The 20,467-nt window shown below is 44.8% G+C and overlaps 1 protein-coding gene across 8 annotated transcripts in view; it reads right to left on the bottom strand.

The window, feature by feature from the left end:
• Window positions 1-4,566: 4,566 nt before the first annotated feature.
• The window catches only part of KIF13B (kinesin family member 13B), a 143,256-nt gene continuing 127,355 nt past the window's right edge, over window positions 4,567-20,467 (bottom strand). For 4 of the 8 annotated variants that reach the window (XM_071742211.1, XM_071742213.1, XM_071742212.1 and 1 more), the window contains 3 exons: window positions 14,093-14,155; window positions 11,559-12,540; window positions 4,567-9,587 (listed from right to left, as the gene is read on the bottom strand). In XM_071742211.1, coding sequence (XP_071598312.1) covers window positions 9,304-9,587; window positions 11,559-12,540; window positions 14,093-14,155 — 1,329 coding nt within the window. In that variant the 3' untranslated portion in view covers window positions 4,567-9,303. The remainder of the gene's footprint in view (window positions 9,588-11,558; window positions 12,541-14,092; window positions 14,156-20,467) is intronic. The other 4 variants (XM_071742215.1, XM_071742217.1, XM_071742216.1 and 1 more) reach the window with 2 other exon arrangements.

Below are 20,467 nucleotides of genomic sequence, written 5' to 3'. Positions count from 1 at the left end.
ACCAAAGGAGTTGTTGAAGGGCTGCAGGGAGATGAATTTAGGGCCATTTGGTAATAAAAGCAAATCTGGGGAATGGCCTGGAGCAAAAGTCTGGTGAGGAGCATCTGTGGGTGCTGATCCTGGAGCAGAGGAGGCTGAGGGGAGACCTTCTGGTTCTCTGCAAGCCCCTGAGAGGAGGTTGGAGCCAGGGGGGGTCGGGCTCTGCTCCCAAGGAACAAGGGATGGGAGAAGAGGAACTTTTGGCACAAGTCAAGTGGTGCCAGGGGAGGTTTAGGTTGGAGCTGGGGAAGAATTTCTCCCTGGAAAGGGTTGTCAGGGCCTGGCCCAGGCTGCCCAGGGCAGGGCTGGAGTCCCCATCATGCCTGGAGGGGTTTCAGAGCCCTGGGGATGTGGGGATGAGGGACATGGGGCAGGGGTGGGGGAAGGGTTGGAGCTGATGGCCTTAAAAATCTCTCCTGAACAAAGCAATTCCACGAATCTGCTTAAAAATCCATGACCATGGTGAGGGAACTGGGGTGGGGGTGTCCCCTTTTGGAAAACCAGCTCAGGATGATTTTAGTGTTAATATTTCTTATCCAGCCTGGTGTTCCCTGACTCCCCAAAGCTGTGCAGATGCAAAAATGGGTGAGAGGGGAAACTCCTATGAGCTCAGCAGTGGTTTCTACCACCCAGCCAGAGGTTGAAGGAGACAGCAGCTGCTGCCAGAGCTGTCCTGGTTGTGAATTCATAGAATTACAGAATCATAGAATTGGCTGGGTTGGAAGGGACCTCAGAGCTCATCAAATCCAACCCTTGATCCACTCCCCCCGTGGTTCCCAGCCCATGGCACTGAGTGCCACATCCAGGCTCTTTTGAAATAGCTCCAGGGATGGAGAATCCACCCCTTCCCTGGGCAGCCCATTCCAATGGCTGAGCACCCTCTCCAGAAAGAAATTCTTTCTAATGTCCAACCTAAACCTCCCCTGGCACAACTTGAGACCTCTTGTGCCCTCTTGTCTTGCTGAGAGTTGCCTGGGAAAAGAGCCCAACCCCCGCCTGGCTCCAACCTCCTTTCAGGGAGTTGGAGAGAGTGATGAGGTCTCCCCTGAGCCTCCTCTTCTCCAGCCTCAACACCCCCAGCTCCCTCAGCCCTTCCTCACAGCACTTGTGCTGGATCCCTTCACAGCCTCCTTGCTCTTCTCTGGACCTGCTCCAGCACCTCAAGCTCCTTCCTGAGCTGAGGGGCCCAGAACTGGACACAGGACTCAAGCTGTGGCCTCCCCAGGGCTGAGCACAGGGGTAAAATTCCCAACAAGAGACCCAAGAAATTATTTGTTTTCTGGCCAGGTGTCCATGGTGAGCAAGAACCACGAGATGGTCTCACAGTTGTCCAACCACTGGTCTGAAAATTAGGAAATGTCCTTTGAGCAGCCAGGTCCTGGAAGCATCACCATCCAAGGCAACAGAGGTGCCAGCACCTGAGGTAAGAAATCCAAAACCCCTAAAAATTTGTCCCTGGTGGTGCCAGCAGATCCCCAGCTGCAGCCACCCCACAGTGATGCTGCTGAAGGCACCTGCCATGGGTTTGTGTCATGGGTTAGGTAGAATTAATGGCACAGAAGTGAATCAGCAAACTTTAAAAAAACAAACCAAAACCAAACGCCTGATACATTTAAATAAATAAAAAAAAAATAAAAAAAAAAGAGGGAAACCAAACCACAAATTCCTCCCATTGCAGAATCTCTCACAGCACCCAGCACCCAGCCCCATCCTCACCTTGATGCTACCATGGGTGCCACCTCTTGGGACACAGCTGCTGGGTGTCCCTTGGCCCAGCTCCCACCCCAGCCCTCATTATTTTCTTTTTTTCATTTTTTCTCCAAAATTCGACTCCATCTTGGCAGCACCTGGCAGGGTTTGACTCAGACTGTTTTGGAGGTGGTTTTTGTTTTGCTTTCTGTTGTGTTTTATTTTTTTCTTTTTAGGCAAGAAACCCTGTGTTGGTTCCACAATCCCCACCATCAGTCGTGTAGCAAAGGGTATTTTTATCACTGTTGTCTTGCAATCAGCTCACAAAAATACAGCTGCTTTTTTAAAATTTTATTTATTTATTTATTAAATCAATTTCCCTTTCATGTTTTACCTTCTGAAAAGAAAAAAAACAAATCCCCCCTCCACCACCACCACCTCTTTGGCTGAAGCAGAGGAGCTTTTTGAAGAGCTTTGTTCACCCCCCCTCCCTCCCCAGCCATGCTCTGCTTTCTGTTCTGCACCCAAAGTTGGGTTTTAAAAGGCACTGAGCAAAATGAGCAACAACCAAACCCAAACCAGTCCCACAAAGTGCATCTTTCCCACCTCTACTTTGCTTTCCATTAACTTGACCCCACTTCCATTGGCCTCACTTCCCTCTCCAGAGCAGCTTGGGGAGCCAAGGGATGGAGGGGACAGAGGTGATGCTCTTGGGGGCACAGAAATGGGCTTCTCACCATGGGCTGGGCAGGTCTGGGGGGTTTGGGTTTTTTTGTTTATTTGTTTGTTTTGGTGGTGGTTTTTGTTTTGTTTTTATGTTTGGTTTCTTTGGTTGGTTTGGGGTTTTTCTTTGATTGGTTGGTTTTGGTTGTTTTTTTTTTTTTTCCCTTGGATACCAATCTCTGAGGAATGGTTTTGTTTATTGTGTGTGGTTTTTTTATTTTTAATTTTTAACATTTTTTTTGTTTGTTCTGGTTTTTGTTTCTTGGTTTGGTGTTTTTTTTTTTTTTTTTTTTTTTTGAAGCTCTTCCCTGACCATCTATGTCCCTAGGGGAAAAAAAAAACCAAAACCCCAAAACAGAACAAAAAAGCAAAGCCCAAACTGGGGTGGAAGTAAAGTTGTGGGACTGGTTTTTGTTTTTGTTTTTTTTTTTTTTTTTGCAAAGCCCAAGCTCTAGCAGGTGTTTATTTACTGTTTTTATTTTAAAAAAAATTAAAATGGCCAAATGGAGCTTTTCTGCCTTCCTGGTTTTCATCTGTGAAGCAGGGATGGGCCCTTCTCCTTCATCCTCTGCCTGGGGATGGGATGGGATGGGATGGGATGGGATGGGATGGGATGGGATGGGATGGGATGCTCTCTCCTTGGGCTTTGTCTGCACACCCTGGGAAGGTCCAAAAAAAAAAAAAAAGCTGGGGGTCTCAAGCCCCCATGGCCAGCAGGGCTACCAAGAACCTTCTTGAAATGGCCAAGGTGGTGACAAGGAGAAGGATGTAAAACATCTTGGGGACAAACTTGTAAAGAAAAAGAAAAACCCATTGAGAAAAATAACTCCAAAACCCAACAGCTCTGGGGCTCAGCCTTCAATTCTCCCCCCTGAGCCAAGGATGACTTACAACAAAATTAATTTTATTTTTTAAATATTTTTTTAATTTTTTTTTTTTTTTTAACTTTTTTACTGTTTCCCTTGGGAAGCTGGGAGGCAGCAGACCCCGTGCTGGTGGTGACAGCCCCTGGTCCCCTGCAGGTCCCATCCCCATCCTGCTCCTTCCAGAGCCTCCCTCACCCAACAGCAGATGAGGAGTTTGAGCTGATTCCCTTCCCAGCCTTTTCCATGATGTCTGAGGGAGGCACCAGGACCAATCTGGGAGGTGCTGCCACCCCCTGCCTGGATGCCACTCCTGATGGTGGCTCCAACACAAGGAGCATTGTCCCCTGTGTCCCTTCTCTGGTGGTGGTGTTGGGATTTCCCTCCTCAGCAAAGCCCCCAGGTCACCCTCAAGCCCTGGTTGCACATCCCAGCTTTTATCTGGGGTTACAAAACACAGATAACAGCTCAATTAAAAAAAAAAAAAAAAAAATCCAATTATCATAATACTGAGACTCTGTTCCCTCCTAATTCAACTGAGCCTACTGCAAACTCTTTCTCCTGTTTTTTTTTTTTTTTTTTTTTTTTTTGGTTTTTTTATGAAGCTCTTCCCCACCCAGACCCTCAAACTGCTTTTGGAGAACCTGGAGATGCTGAGCAGGAGCAGGCCCAGGACAAAAGGGCAGCCAACATCTCCTTGTGCCTCTGGCTTCCCCAAATTATGCCTGAATTTGTTCCTTAAAATCACAGAACTGCTTTGGTTGGAAAAGACCTTGAAGAACAACAAATCCAACCTTTAATCCAGCAGTGCCAGGGCCACCCCTGCCCCATGTCCCTCATCCCCACATCCCCAGGGCTTTCTCTGAAACCCCTCCAGGCATGATGGGGACTCCAGCCCTGCCCTGGGCAGCCTGGGCCAGGCCCTGACAACCCTTTCCAGGGAGAAATTCTTCCCCAGCTCCAACCTAAACCTCCCCTGGCACCACTTGAGTTGTGCCAAAAGTTCCTCTTCTCCCATCCCTTGTTCCCTGGGAGCAGAGCCCGACCCCCCCCTGGCTCCAACCTCCTCTCAGGGGCTTGCAGAGAGCCACAAGGTCTCCCCTCAGCCTCCTCTGCTCCAGGATCAGCACCCCCAGTCTGCAGGCATCAGGGCAGAAGTTGTGTTTGAAATAAATCTCAGCACCCCCCAGTGATGCTGCTCCTCAAAATTCTGGGGGTGCCCAGTGGATTAACAGAGCTCAGCCCCAGCAGCTCTCCAGAAGATGTTTTTATTTAGGGACCATTGTATGTATAATACAGTATTCCAGTAATTTAGTATCGTACAGAAATAATTAAAAACTTTACAGCTCATTACAAAGTGTCTTTGGATTTCAGCTCATTTTAAAGTCCAGGGAACAACACCACAGAGTAACCAATGCCCCCTCCCTGTGTACAGACCCACGGACAGGGACAGACAGGGGGGCTGGGAAGGGCTCTTCCCAAGACACAGTGGTGAAAAACCAAACCCTGCAAGGAGCACATGAGGGGCAGGGAGGAGGGGAAGGGCTCTGAGGACAGGGATGTCTCCAGGGAACTCTGGAGTGGGGTGGGAACTCAGAGGTTCAGACCCCACCAGCTCCAGGGTTTGGCAGAGGAAAAGTGAGGAGGGGGGAGCTGCTGCTTCCTCCTGCCCAACAAAAGGACCACGAAGGGGAAATGTCCTTCCCAGCCCTGCCAGGTTCTGCTCAGCTGAGCCCACTGAGGAGGGGGCAGCAGCAGCAGTGTCCCTGGGGAGGGGGGGACCATGATGCTGATTTAGGAGGAGGGTGGAAACCAAAGGGAAGCTGGAGAAAGGAGCTCTAGGGACAAGCTGCTTCTTGGTGACCCCAGCTCGAGGTGGGACCAGTCTGAACCTTCTTATTTCATCTCATCTCCTCCTTCTCCTCCCATCCAGGCACAGCCTGGGGGCTGGGGTGGGATCCATCTCCTCCCTGCCCTGGCTGCTGCCCCAGGGCTAAGGCACTGTGAACACTGAACTTCTTGTGCAAAGCACTGGCAGTACCAGTGTGAGGAGGACAGGAACATCAACAGGGGAAAAAAACCCTTCAGCAGCTCTGGGGCAGAACAAACAGGGCTGTAGAGGTGGGCAGGATTGATGGGCAGGAGCAAGGGGGGGGTCCTTGGTTTGTAGGAGAGCAAAGAGGTGTTGGACATCCCACCTCCTGGGCAGCTTCCAGCTCAACCACAGACAAAATACTCCTGTTCAGGATTTGGGCAGTACAACCACACAGAACTCGTTTCTGTTCCTTCTCCTCAGTTAAACTACATCATTAAAAAGCAAAGAGCAGAGGCTCTGGAACTGAAGAATTATTATTTTAGACACAGAGCTCAAGACACGGTGAGAGAGCTGAAGGTAAAAGACATGAGAAAGTCTTGGTTTGGTTTGAGAAAACCCAAAAAAAGTTCCTCAAAAAAAAAACCCCATCATCCTCTTGGCTGACTCAGAGCTTCTGAACCCCCCAGGGAGGAAGGGACCTGCAGACCTGGGTCCAGACCATTTCCCACCCACCACCAAAATGTTCTACACCCAGAATGTGAGACCCACACAAGGTTCAGGGCTACAGAAAACAACTCCCACCACCAAGCAGACACAGGAGGTGAGACACTGGCTACAAATGACAATTCCTGCATTAAATATTCTTCCCCCCTGTATAAAGTGCATGAAAATCTTGGAAAAGATGCATAGCTATTAACACACCAGCCAAAGTTGCTGGCAGTTCCAGTTAAGAGCACCTCCTCTTTTATTCTGAATGTAGAGTTTTTCTAATGTTATCAGTAAAAATATATATATATATATATTACCTTCATTAGGGTTTTTGACTGGTTTCTGGTTAGCTGGCTTAGCTGGTGCAAAGTAACAGATGGCTTTGAGTAGAGGGGTGGGCACTCACTGTACCAAAATCCTGGAAAATACCTTTAGAAGAAACCTCAGGTGCTCAGGGAAGCTGGGGTGAGCAGGAGGGAGTCAGAGAAGTCCTCTAAGAATGTCCTCAGGGCCAGATTTGGGTTGTTGGGCTTTCTGCTTGCACCAGTGATTTTTTTCTGTAGGATGGCTTCATTTTTGAGGCAGGTGTCAGGGTGGGATCTGAGGAGAGGTTGAGTTTCAAAAGTCAAACTGCAAGATGAGCTACAAAGCAAAATCCTCCCTCCACCAAAGTCAAGCAGGTGGTCTGCTCCTGGAGCCAACTTTGTCCTGCTCATCATCCACCGGTGTTTCCAAACATCCCTGCCATATTTAGGATGTTTTCTTCCAGGTCAACTCATCCTGGAGGAGGCAGCGAGTAGGTTTTTTTTCAAACCAGGTTTCATATTCCTCTAAATATGCTCAGCACAGGTTTGCAACTCGATGGAGGGAGAGCAGGGAAGAGGAGATCCACCCCGAATCCTCCACTCGCAGCCTCCGACCACGCGCTCCAAGGGTGCAAACTCTGAGACACAGACAGAGAGCCAGAGGAATTCATGGTGGGGAGCAGAAAGAGTGAACCATGAACCCAACTGCCTTCTGCTCCACCCTTTCCCTCCTGTGATTTTGGTACCTTTTCCATCAGTCCACACAGAACTCCAGTCTCCAGAGACAGTGACGCAAGAGGAGAGGCTTCAAAAGTACCTGGACTGGGTTCTTCCCTTCATATCTCCCCCAAAGGGGTCACACCTAGCAAATGTCAAAAAAGTTCTCAAGATATCCCAAAACCCAGTAAATGAAATGCTGAGACTAAAAAAAAAAACAACAACACAACTATGGGTGAGGGAGCTGCTTCACATGAGCAGCACGTCAGAACAAAGTGCAAAATTAGGAAAAGGGTCAAGATGGACTTCAGAAAACTGACAAGGAATTAGAAGAGGCTTCATGTTTGTTAGTGGGTGACCTTTTGTCAGCAGGACTCCTCATACACCAGCAGAAAAATGATGTTTTCTTGCAGGAGTCGTGCCTATAAAAACAGACAATTTTAAAAACCAGGGGTATTGGTGTCTGAGTTCTGAACTACTGAGTTTCTCCCGTCCTCTCGGCTTGAGTGGGCAGGAGCTTCGTGCAAAGGAAAAGGAGGGAAAAAAACCTGTACACTAAAAATACCTTTAAAAGCTGGTCTGTACATTTTACATGAAGATCTCTTTAGGAAAATTTAGGAAACACTGAAACTGGTTCCCCAAAGCTGTGAGGATACACAAGTCCCTGGTAGCGCTCTGCATGCTGCGACCCATCCCGCTTCTTTCTGCTACAGATTAGTTTCTATTTTAATTTTACTCCTTTTGCATAAATGATATTAATTACAGTAAATCAACATAATTATCTCCTTTGCCAAGCATCCCCTTCTCCTTTGATGACGATGTAGCTTTCCCTTGGACCTCTGAACCAGATGGTTAAGGCACTTAGATACCCACGTGCAGCACGGCCGGCGACGAGATACGGATTCGAGTTTAATCATTAATTTCCCATTCTAAAGATCCCCCACGTAGATAAAAATGCCTGTTGCTCAAGCTGTCCAATCCCCCCGTGGTGACTAAACAAGAGAGAAAACAGCTGAAAATATAAAAGTCTTGTGGCCTGTTCTAGGTTTGTTAGCAAACGAGGCGCCTGCCTGTCGATATGTGCGCGGGGATAATTGGTACCACAGGCTGGTTAAAAACTAGCATGGGTTAACCAAGAAGAAAAAAAAAAATTTAAAAATCAAGTTTTATAAAAGCCAGCCCAAACCTCCCACTGTTAAGAGGGGGGATGAGTTTTGGGGAGGACTCTCCAGCTGGGTTTGCTTTCACTGGGAGGGTTGAGGCACCTCCTCTTTGGTGGGAAGGGTGCGAGCGGAGCTCCTCTGTGCAAGGTCAGGGGGTGGCTGATTGTAAAGCGCAAACATTTCATAGTTTAAGACAATAAATAAAAATAAATATAGGCTGGATTTATCCCGTTACAAGGGCAGAGACCCACTGCTTTGCATAACTGGTTAAAAAAAAAAAAAAAAGAGAAAATAAATCCAAGTGTCCCCCCCACAGGCTGGGTGGGAAGATGGAAGCACGGGAGCGCTGAGGGCTCTGTAAAAATCTTCTTGGCTGCAAAGGACAGAGCCAAGGAGGAGAAGACCCTGCTGTGGAGAGAGGGGGTCCTGTCATGGTGAGAGAGCACTTTAGATAGGTTCCAGGCAGTAAATTCACTCAACTCCCCTCTTTCCTAAAAGGAAGGGATCAAAAATACTCCAGAGCGGGTCATGGGTCTTCTCCCATTTCCAACAAATCAGATAGAAAGGTTCTGCTGATCCCCACAGGAGGAGAGAGGGAGGGCAGGACAGCAACCAAAACAGGCTTTGGTCCCAGGTCACACAACCAAAGAGCTGTTGCTTTTTTAAAATAAAGGTTTGTGGGGTTGGTTTTGGTTTTTTTTTGGTTTTTCATTTCCAAATAAAGTTTTACTTTTGCTTCTCTGCTTGTCTGGAACCCTTCTAACTGTGCCCTTTCACCATGTATTACATGATATGGACACAGCTCTAAGGAAATTAGGGAATTTAGCTCTTAGGAAACTGTTATTTTAGGGAGGTTGGTTATTTTTTTAGAATTGTTGGTCACACTGAGAGAAGCACTGGGGCGTGGGTAGCATTTTGGAGCTGCTGGAAAGCCACGCCATGATTTGAGCAATTTCTGCATCTCTTCCTTCTCTGAAAGGTGAAAGGAGAGCAAGAACTTACACCCACCCACCACCATGAGCTCTCAGTCACCCCCTGAAGCATCACAGTTTGTATCAGGACACGAAGGATGTGGATCCAGCACCATGACAAGGCAAGGAATTAACATGTCAATCACACGAAGAAGAGGAGAAAACAAACAAACAAAAAAACCCCAACAACAAACAACCCTTCATTAGTGTTTGCCACAGACTAGAAGTTCAGATGCTTGGTTTAGCTTCCCAAAGACCTTCTTGCCCTGCCTGCATGGCGTGCTGTTGGCTGTGGTGGGTCAGAGCAGCTCAGTTTGCCCAAGATTTTCTGTTCTCTGCATTTTTCTGGCTCTTCTCCGGCCGCAACGTGGATCCCGCGTCGGATTTTGCCAGGGCTGTGAGTGAAGCCAGGTTGGAGGCTGACCCAGAGAAGTTGCCACTTTTCCTGACATCAGCCCCTTGTAACCTCAAGCCTGTGCTCCTCCTCCTGGCTGCTCCTGGGGCTTTCTTCACCCTGCTTGGTTTCACCAGCAAACCGTAGCCTGGGTTGCATCGGAAATACTGCCTGCCCCCGATGGAGCCATCGTTCTTACCTGGGAGAAGAGGAGAAAGAGAGGAGATAGGACAAGGGGAGGATGGTTTGAAACTAAAAGAGGGGAGATTTTGACTAGGCAGAAGGAAAAAAAATATTTACAGGCAATGGTGGGGAGATTCTGGCCCAGCTTGCCCAGAGAGGTGGAAGAGGTCCCATCCCTGGAGATGTTCCTAGTGAGGTTGGATGGGGCTCGGAGAACTTGGTCTGGTTGGAGACATTTCCTGCTCACTGCAGGGCTAGCATAGAATCCCAGACTGGTTTGGGTTGGAAGGGACCTTAAAGCTCATCCAGTTCCAACCCCCTGCATGGTCAGGGACCCCTCCCCCAGCCCAAGGGGCTCCAAGCCCCATCCAACCTGGGCTGAGACACTGCCAGGGATGGGGCAGCCACAGCTTCCTTGGGCAACCTGTTCCAGTCTCTCACCACCCTCAAATTCAAGAATTTCTTCCTCATGTCCAACCTCAATCTCCCCTCTTCCAGTTTTAACCCATTTCCCTTGTCCTCTCCCTACCCCCCTGTGTCCAAAGCCCTCCCCCAGCTTTCTTGTAGCCCCTTCAGATATTGGAAGGTTGCTCTGAGCTCACCTGGGAGCCTCCTCTTCTCCAGGCTGATGTCCTAGAGAAGAGGAGATGCCCCTGAATGGTCTCTTCCCACCCAAACCACTCTCTTATTCTATCCCATGACAGACAAAATGTTTTTATGGTGTGCATGTGCTCTGCTACTGGGAAGAAACTGGAAGAAGGAAGAGGAAAATACTGAGATGGAAAATGTCTGCTCCCTACAAATAAACTGAGGAGATGAATACCCAGGAGGAACAGGAGGTATGGGCACTAGAGGACAAAGCTGGTACAAGAGGAAACAAATCTGGTGATGGATACAATTATTGATATTAAGGAGTCTTCAAACTACCAGAGGAGCAGAAGAGTGGGAACAACCATCCCACGGGAGTGCAGATAAAAACCCAACAGCTGGGCTTATATCTGAATTCAATAAAATTCTAAGATTAGAGGAAGCAGCTGCCTGTACCAGCAGGAAGATGGACTCAGTTCAGGTGGCTCCCAGCTGCAGGCTGGTGCTGCAGTGACACCAGTGACACCAGTGGTAAGAGAGCTTAACAACTGATTTAGCTTAAATGATCCTTTGCTCATCTGAATCCCACAGTTCCTATTGTGCTCTGGCCACCCTTATCCTTGGAGAAGCCCAGAAGAAAACTCTTTGTGTGTCCTGCAATTACAGACTTCCTGAGCTGCATTGATACAGCAATCCCAATCCCTCCCTCTGTTGTAAGCAGCCAGTGGAATAACTGAGAAGGGCCACAATTCATAGAATCATGGAATCATGATTGGAAAGGACCTTCAAGATCATTGAGTCCAACTGTCAAGTCCTTCACCTCCAGAACTACTAAATCATCTCCCAAAGCACCCCATTTACCCATATTTTGAACACCCCCATGGATGGTGACTCCACCACCTCCCTGGGCAACCTGTTCCAATGCTTCCCCACTCTTTTGGTGAGTAAATTTTTCCTACTACCCAATTGGAACCTGCCCTGGTACATCTTGAACCCATCACCTCTTGTCCTAAACCCTAAACCTAACCCAATCCTAACCCTGCCTCCCCACAGCCTCCTGCCAGGGAGCTGTAGAGGGCAATGAGGTCTCCCCTCAGCATCCTCTTCTCCAGCCCGAACACCCCCAGCCCCTTCAGCCTCTCCTCACCAGACCTGTTCTCCAGACCCCTCAGCAGTCCAGGCAACCTTTTCTGCACCTTGAAAGTCAGAGGTGAGTGAGCCAAGGTTTACAGATTGGGAAAAAGTTGAGAGAAGGGAAAGATCTTTTATATTTTCCTTCTCCAAACGCACCCAGAAATCGCTCGTGAGCCCTCCCTGCATCAAAAAGTGGCACTAAAACCCAATACTGCAAACTCTTGAGAGGTTTCCTGCCCTACACCTGGAGCAGATCATGTCTTACCTGAAGGTAAATCCAGCTCAACACCAACCCATGTCCCCTCTTGAAAGTCTGTGGGCCCAATATATCTGACAGTGCCCATCTTATTTGCTCCGACCGTGACGTATTCCCCCTCTTTCAGCCACTCAGGAATTTCATTGGCATCTTCTGAGTCAGAAGCCACATCCAGTTTTTCTTCTGCCATCTCTGACCCATTATGGTTCTGCCCACGGGCTGTGGATGTGCTCTTTTCCCCTCCTTGCTGCTCTTCAGCACTCAGTGAACACGTGGGGTCTGTCCCCAGTATGCTTGTGAAGGATTTCAGCTCTGATGTCTTGACCTTCTGGATTTTGAAGGGTGAGGCTGCAATGCCAGGCAGGTCTGAACCCAGTTCTGAAGCCCCAGGAGCCATTTCTTTTTTCCTGGCTTGTCCTGCTGACTCCACGGATTGTTTGGATAACAACTCCTTCTTTGGAGTAGAGGTAGAAAGAAAAGGTTTTGCATCAGTGGCTGCAGAGGCATCACTCGGGGTCACTGGGGATGTGCAAGGTTTTGATTTCAAAGCATCATTTCCATTCACCTCAGTGCTGTCTTTAGGTCTCGTGAGTCCACTCTGAAGGCTGGAGGGTGGTAGACTCTCTCTCTTTGTCTCATGACAGCTTTCTGAAGAACTGTCTGAGTGCCCTGGCACCTCAGAAGAAGAACCCTGAGCCAGAGCAGGAGCTGGGAAGTCGCTCACTGCTGGCATTTGCCCTCCTGGCTGAGCCACAGCATCACCTCCCCCTGCAAGAGCTTCAGAGAGGGTGGCTGTGGAGACACTATGGGAAAAGTACCCACTGGAGGCTTCACTCAGAGGACTTGGAGGCCCTTCCTGGGAGTCCTGCACCTGGGTGTCTCCTGTGGGCTGCTGTGAAGGCACTTTGGGGATCTTTTCCAGACTCTTGTCCTCCTCGGATGCTTGCACGGAAGTTTCCGATGGCTGTTTCCCTACTTCCTCCCGGTTCACCTGAAAAAAAAAAAAAAGAGGATAAGGGCTGTGAAGCTCTGTTATCCAAAATATCTGGGCAAGAAGGATAGATACAAAGCCTCTGGGAAGTACTAAGGCTTCCAGTTTATCTAAATCCCTGTTGTAGCTGCAATCTCCAAAAGCTTCCAGTTGATCCGAAGTCAAGCTCTGCAGCCCTGGTTGGATTGTCAGCTCATTCCTTCCATTAATAAGAAAAGTGTCAACTGAAAGAAATACAGCCCCCCAGTATTTACTGAAAAAAAAATAATTTTATTTATATTACAGGAATGGTCATTTGCTGTTTGAATAGCAGGATTTATACAAGAAGTGAAACAGCCATGATCTATCAGTCTCTCTCAGTTATTTGGCTTAACTCTCAGGATCAATAAATCACACCTCTCCCAACCAACCTGGCATTTATGTCCCCATTTCCAAATGCCATCCCCACCTCCCTGCCACCAGCACCACACACTTCCAGAGGACAAAATTAACTGCACCTCATGAGATTAACAGCCCATTTTTGTGATGTATTTCTTGGCTGTAAAGTTTACTAAATCTGATAGATCAATATCTTTTGCCAGCACATGTACTCTAAAAGATTAGGATGTCTCTAAATCTCTTTGGGAGAAAGGGAGGAGGCTTCTAATAACAAGGGGAAAAAATAAAAAAAAAAAGAAGTGGTTGGAGGACAGCAGCTTTGGCCACATCCTATCTTAACTCTCAGGTGCACATTTTTGTTTGTTGTTCAAAATTTTGGGGTTTATCCCATCTAGCAGTGAAGTTTCCCACACTACAGGATTTTCACCTTCTTCTGAAGAGCCTTTTAACTGGAAATAGAAGTGGCACTTAAGGAAAGATGAATTTGACTGAATCTCAGGAATTCCAGAACCAAAGACTAGCTTGCTATTGCTAAAATCAAGTGTAATACAGCAAATTTTTCTGAAGTATTCCTGCAGATTACAGACTTATTTTTAGCTTTTCTATGGAGAGGGTGGTGGACACGTGGACTCTGGAGCTCTGGGCTTCCCTTTTAAGCATTAAGATAAGACACATTTCACTAAGACAATAAAAGCACAGTGGGAAAAAGCTGCTTTGCTGTGCATAAGACTGAAGTTCTGCTGAACTCTGGGAGATCTTGGGGTCTATTTTCTCTCCAGCTTAGCAAGAGCCATTTTTTCACTCCGATATAATGAATTGGCTTGAAATGTAAAATTGAGAATTAAGCTCAACACTCAGAATAATTCTATTTCTGTTTATAGAAAGCCCAGCAATTTGCCTTTTAAAGCAGCAGAACAGCTGAATTTCAGCTAGTTAACTGCTAATGCAATTATATGATTAACCAGGCTTAAAACCAGAAAAGTGTCACTAGCAACATAAGGGGAAATTTTACCAGGTTCTAAGAAAACACATGCACTGAACTGTCTCACAGCACAGCAACAAAAGAACAGCAACAGGTTTGAAGTAGCCATCCCCAGCAGCTTCTTTTGCCACCTCTGGTTTCCAGGGCTGTGAATATGAAAACTGCATCCTAACATCCTTGGGATGCCCTTACCTGTTTTATCCTTGCAGTGCTGGCATCAGTGCTGGCAGACTGAACCATAATTCGTGGCACAGCCTGCAGGTAAGAAAAAAAAAACACCAAAACAGAGCATTATTCTCTTAAAAGATTAAATATTGGTCATCTGGTAAGGATTCAAACTTCCATGTGAAATTCTGGAATCACAAACACCCTGCTGGCACGAAGGGATGGAGCACTGCTATTTCATGGAACCTGGCAGCATAGTCCAGAGGGGCAAAAACTTAAACCAAGGCATCCCTGAATTTTAATACATAAACAGCTACAAATAAATAGTGTATGAAGGGTTTTTTTTTTTAATATGGTCGAAGGCAGGACCACTGAGCAACCAGCTGATGGAAAGGTTGTGATCATGATGGTCTGGCAAGTTAAATCCTCAGCTCCAGACCCTCTCCAAAACTTTTCCTTCAACTCCAGCACCTTAATTCAGTTTAGCTTTCAGCATTGGTTGGTTGAACTCAAAGGGGAAGCCAAAACCAAGATCCTCTTTTTAAAGAGGGCACCTCCACTGCCTACTGGAATGAAGACCACAGATTCTCTTTGCTAATCAGAATATTTTGGTCCTCTGCCAGAAGAACCACTTCTGGGTTTCAACAGCAGCTTCTCTTTCATAGCACGGGGCTAGATATGAGGGCATTGACAATAAATGTCCCTCACTTGCTCAGGAGTCATGTTTTTATGGTAAAGATTTGAAATAATCACTTTACTAAGGCTGTAAGAGCAAAGGGTGACACTTGACTGTAAATCTTTGGGTGTCAATTTGGGTTTTCACAAACCATTGATACTGGGGAGGGGAAAGAGACCACCAGTTCAGTGGAGAACCCTGGGGAAGTGTGAAGAAAAGGAGAGGAGAAAAAGGCAAAAAAAATCTCTTGAGCACTGCTAAATAACATATGAAAAGTGCAGGTTCCTACTTGTAGGGAAAGAACTCTGTAAGTGTGACACACTACACAATTTGGGAGCAGCCTGTATTTTTTCTTTTTTCTCTAAGGGAACTCTTTCTGTAGAAATACACACAAGCAGTTGCCATCCCTGAGACAGCTGTTTTCAGAATTAGATAATCTGTTTAAAGAACTTAAAATCTCCAGCTGAAGAGTCAGGAATCTTCTCTTGCATCCTTCCTTAAGCATGGAAAAGCAGGGACATGACAAACCCTCTCCCCAAATGAAATCAACATGGGAGATAAGAACAGCTTTTATTTATACAGGGATAGCCTTTAAATAAAAATAGAGTTGTTTATGGTAAAAAAAAAAAAAAAAAAAGACAAAAGATGGACAAAACCAGCTTCATGGCAGATCCTGGTAATTTTTGGGAAGACATTAAAGCTTCAGTTCACTAAAGGGAGGCAGGAGAGGAGGGGTTTGCTTGTCACTAAACCTGTTCATCAAAAGTGTCCCAGGGAAGCAGGGTTCAGAGGAAATTGGCTCTGTTTTGGGGGGACAAGGTATCAGCATCTTGAGATCCTCACTAGGACATGTCCTGGGGCTTTGGGAAGCAGGCAGTGAGCCAAATGGGAACAAATCAATGAAGCCTAAAAATAAACTCAGCTTTCAGGCTTGTGATCCAGTGGTTTTCAGGCACCTCGTACTCCAAAACTTCAGATTTCTTTGGAACAAAGTGGCAGGCTCCTAAGACAAAATATTAACCTCAAAAAAAACCTCTAGTCCTGGCTTTTGGATGAGCCCAGAGATAGCTGAGAGCAATGAGGTGTGAGTGCTCTGTCTTGTCCCAAGTATCAACTCAGACACACAAAGATAACCTGATTGTCAAAATAGTCAAGTGTTTCACTTTTAAAAAGACTAGAGAGGAGAGGAATTAAATTTTTTTTTTTTTTTTTTTTTTTTTTGTGAGAAAAGCCTGCAAATTTTAGGTTTAATTGAAGCTTGGTAAAGGGAGATGAGTATTTGGCAGAACCCTCTCTCCTCTTCAACCATGGGTCAGTCTATCATGGGAGGGCAAAGCCAAGCTATGAATACCCCCTTTTAAATGAAAAAATATCTGGAGTCACAATGCATTAGGGCTAATCCCTAGGCAGGCACTTCCAGAGCACTTCAAACCTTTTGCAGAGGTGCAGCTGAACCTCAGTGAGAAGCCCAGGCTCTTGAATTCAGATTATCCAAGTTACAGATCTCCATGGGCCAGTGCTAAAAGCACAAGTTTTGGCATCTCAGAAAGGAGGAAAACATCTCAGAGGAAGAAACACTGTCCTTGCTGCTTCCAGGCTACTGTTTGTGATTTGATATTGCAGGGGAAACAGCATTTTTTTTTTCAACAGATCTTGTTTCAGGAGCTACAACCAGCTCCAGGCTCTCTGACTGGCACTGAAACACAACTTGATTTTTTTCCCCATATTCTCCAAGTCTAGTCTGAGGTCTAGCATTATTTATTTTCCAGAGATAAGCACTCAGAATTGGACTAAGAAAAAGTATTTAAAGATATTTCTCAGTTCCTTTGATTTCCCTTTCTTCCTTTAAAACAAATAAAGAGAGGAAAGCGATTTTTTTTTTTTTTAATCTCTCAAAACCTTTCAGACTTAGGCAAATCCATGAAATCTGAAAATCCAGTGGATATCAGACAGCAAAAGAAATAAACCCGTTACACTTTAATCATTCCTCATTAAGTTCTCCCCCTGACAGAACAAAACATCTCACAACTACTCCAACTTTGCCAAGCAGTGTTTAGGAAAAAAAAAAAACGGAGAAAAAAGCAATTATGAGAAGTGGCACTTGCCCAACTTTGGTGCTGACAAGAACCAGATGGGCAGGAACACCCCCATTGGGGTAGCAGGAGTATTAAAACAAATCTTTGTAATGAAATGTAATTGAGTTATTTGGGGGGAGATCCTGTAAACAACGTGTTTGACTATCTGGGAAGACATTTGCTGGCTGAAAAAGATTTCTGAATGGTGAGCCAAATTCTGTCACTAAATGTTTGTAGAGAGCAACTAGACACATATATATTTATCCAATGGCAAAACATGACCCTTGGAAAGTGATAATTTTTGGCAGGATTTTTTCAACCAAGCTGACAAAACAGGGAGTAAGAGAAAACTTGAAAGCAAATCACTTTAAAGCCTCTTTGAAACTCTGCAGAACAAACCCTTCCTTTTTCCTAAGAGCTGCTGCTTTCTTGCTGGGACTTCACAAGGATTGCTGAGAGTGCTTTTGCACAGGATTTGCTGGGGAGATGAGAGGTCAGTTTGTACATGCTCTGATGTCACCAAAAGCCACGTCATGATTATTGTAACCTGGGGACCAAACTGGTGTGATGGTGGACATGAAAACCCAAGGCATATCTCACCCTGCTTACAGAGGCACAGTTAATCTAGAAGGAACTCTTTTTCACACCCTATATTGCAGATATATAGTGGCAGGCTCTTCAACCAACTCAGAAAAACACATTAGGCACTTCTGTGCCATTAAACATGTTGGAAAATGACTCTGAGAGGGCTGATTGGTGACTCCAGTACGAAGCCTTTTGACTTCTCATCACCAGATGAAAATCCCTCAATGTTAACACCCAAAGTGCAGAAGATTCAGTAGTTAATGGCAAAGACTGAGCTAGAATGGGCAAGAATTATTCTCCAGTCTTCAGAAATGGTTGAGCCAAGGTTATAGCTGATGCAGTCCTAAAGACTGCATCAGAAAACTTCCTAAAGACATCAGAAAACTTCCACTGCTCTTCTCCATGCTTTACTAGATGCAAAAAAGGAGTGACTGAGCTCCAGGACTGTCACACTGACACTATAATGTTCACATCACCATTTAAAACCAGCTATTGGAAACTTCTGCAGCAGGGGAGAACAGTTACTTCATTAAATGTAGATTTAAACCAGGTTTGAGCACCCAGGATAAAATCCTTGCAGCAGACACACAGCAAAACAAGAGGAATTCAGAATCCCCTAGTACAGAGCCAAAAAAGCACAATCCACTTGGAAAAGGTCCCCCATTTAAAATAGGTCTCTCTCCCCCCAACAATATTCCTCCCTGCCCTTAATTTTAAAATAATTTTGAAGTCATTAATCACTGAAATATAAAACCTCCTGCATTTCACTGAAATATAAAACCTCCTGCATTCCACAAGGAGAATTAAAACCCTGTACGACTTGGATAAGTTGGGGAGTTTCTTTGTTTTCTCCTCTGAAGACACTGTGGATTTAAATATGAATCCAAACAAAACTCTCTTCCTCCACCTTTTGTATGTGCAGCATTTCAGCCTGCAATAATATTTCTGGGACCCACATTTCTAATGCACTTCATGCAAAATTAACCAGATCCCTTTCTGCACAGTTAAATTCCTCCACTCCTAGCTCCAGGCAGATGAAAAGGGTAATTCAGAACCATCTTCAAGTTAGTTCATAAAGAAGTTTCAGTGGTTTGCTCCAAGAGCTTTAAAAGCTGGTTTTCCACACTCATTAAAAACTATTTGTGTGGGGGTGATAGTGAAAACTGAACTCAGAAAGAAATCAAAACTCAGTCAGAAGAACTGGACACATAGGAGCTCAGCTGGCCACAGAGGTTCTGGGGAGCTGTGCTGATTAAAGCATCCAAATGATTCCTCATTTGAAACTCTGAAAAAAAGAGACTTTGAGATTTTAAAGAAGGTTCTCCAGGGCCACATTATTTACATTTGATTAAGGAATGTCAGTTCTAGCAATTATAATACACACCATGCACATCCATGAAACTGTTACTTTTTAATGCACTGCCAGAAAAGGGCTTTTGTCTCCTTAGATAGCTTTTCATTAACTGCATTTCATTATTTTTTAAGATTAATTACTATGTCTGCATCCAAAGGTGAAAGGGAAAAAAATTGAGAGCTGCTCCACGGGTCACATGTCTGAATTTCTATACCACAAAACAAAAATGAATTACATTAGCCCAGGGAAATTCAAATATTTTAATTTTTTTTTTTTTTTTTTTAGCACAGGGAAATTCAAATAGTTTATTTTTTTTTAACATAGACTTAAAATTTCTCATTTAAGCCACTTGCTAACAAAGAGACATTTGAGCATCCAACAAGATTCTCAAGTATGAAGGTGACCAATATCCTTTGGTCAGAGGAATGTGCTTCTGCCCCAGCAATGTCAAGACACAGAAACTGAAATTTAATATGTACATTCTTAATGTCAGCACCCAATGATGCCCTAAAATGTAATTACACAGGCAGTACCTGGAGATCAACAGGGTCAGGAGGTAAAGAACAGTAATTCTGCTGGGTGCACACTATGAAAGCCTCAGCATGTTAATAAAAAAAAAAAAAAGTCAAGCTTCAAGAGCATGTACATAATGTAATGAAGAACAAAGAGACAAAACTCTGATTCTCCATCCACCTGCATATTTTAAACAAGTATTTTAAACTTTTCCTCAGCAGCAATAAGGCTTGGTAAGGCTTTAAATCCTGGACATTCTTCAGCTTTTTAAAAAACAGACTTGGGGAAAAAAAAAAAAAAAAAAAAAAAAAGCAACTCCAGCAATCTAAAAAGGTTTAAATGGTTGGCTTTTTGATTTATTTACAGACTCCTGGCAATTAATTTAAGGGCAACAGATAATGGACAAAATAGGTATTTTCTAAGTTAAAAGTATATAAACAGCTTCATCAGAACCAATCTTTTAGGTACATAAACAGCTTCATCGGAAGCCGTTCTGCTGGTTACAGAAAGAATCCTATTATGCCAAATTAATTCAATCTAACTAATTAGAGAGCAGGAAGTTCTTTCAATTATTTTATGTGCTGTCTGAGAAACACACTTGAATACGAGAGCAGATTTCATTAATTGCGGTTCATTATTTTCCAGATTAGTTACTAAACTTGCCTCAGAAGGTCAAAGACAGCAATTTTGTGAGCTGCCACCACCTCCCCTGGAATCTCTCTGAACATTTCTGAAAGGCAGGCAAAGCAGTGTCTGTAAAATAAAAGCAGCCCAGGAAAAGACCATTTTGTCAAGCTAGTTTTGGGGTGTTTATTGAAAGGTTGGTTCCAGCTGAAGGGACTGTGTATGAAGCTATAATTAATAATAATAATAATAATAATAATAATAATAATAATAATAATAATAATAGATAGATAGATAGAAGAAGAGAAGAGGAGAAGAGAGAAGAGGAGAAGAGAAGAGAAGAGAAGAGAAGAGAAGAGAAGAGAAGAGAAGAGAAGAGAAGAGAAGAGAAGAGAAGAGAAGGGAAGAGAAAAGAAAAGAAAAGAAAAGAAAAGAAAAGAAAGAAAAGAAAAGAAAAGAGAAAAGAAAAGAAAAGAAAAGAAAAGAAAAGAAAAGAAAAGAAAAGAAAGAAAAGAAAAGAAAAGAAAAGAAAAGAAAAGAAAAGAAAAGAAGAGAAGAGAAGAGAAGAGAAGAGA

Source organism: Heliangelus exortis, chromosome 3 (assembly GCF_036169615.1).
Source record: "Heliangelus exortis chromosome 3, bHelExo1.hap1, whole genome shotgun sequence".
Lineage (NCBI taxonomy): Eukaryota > Metazoa > Chordata > Aves > Apodiformes > Trochilidae > Heliangelus > Heliangelus exortis.
This window is presented reverse-complemented; position numbering and strand designations above follow the sequence as displayed.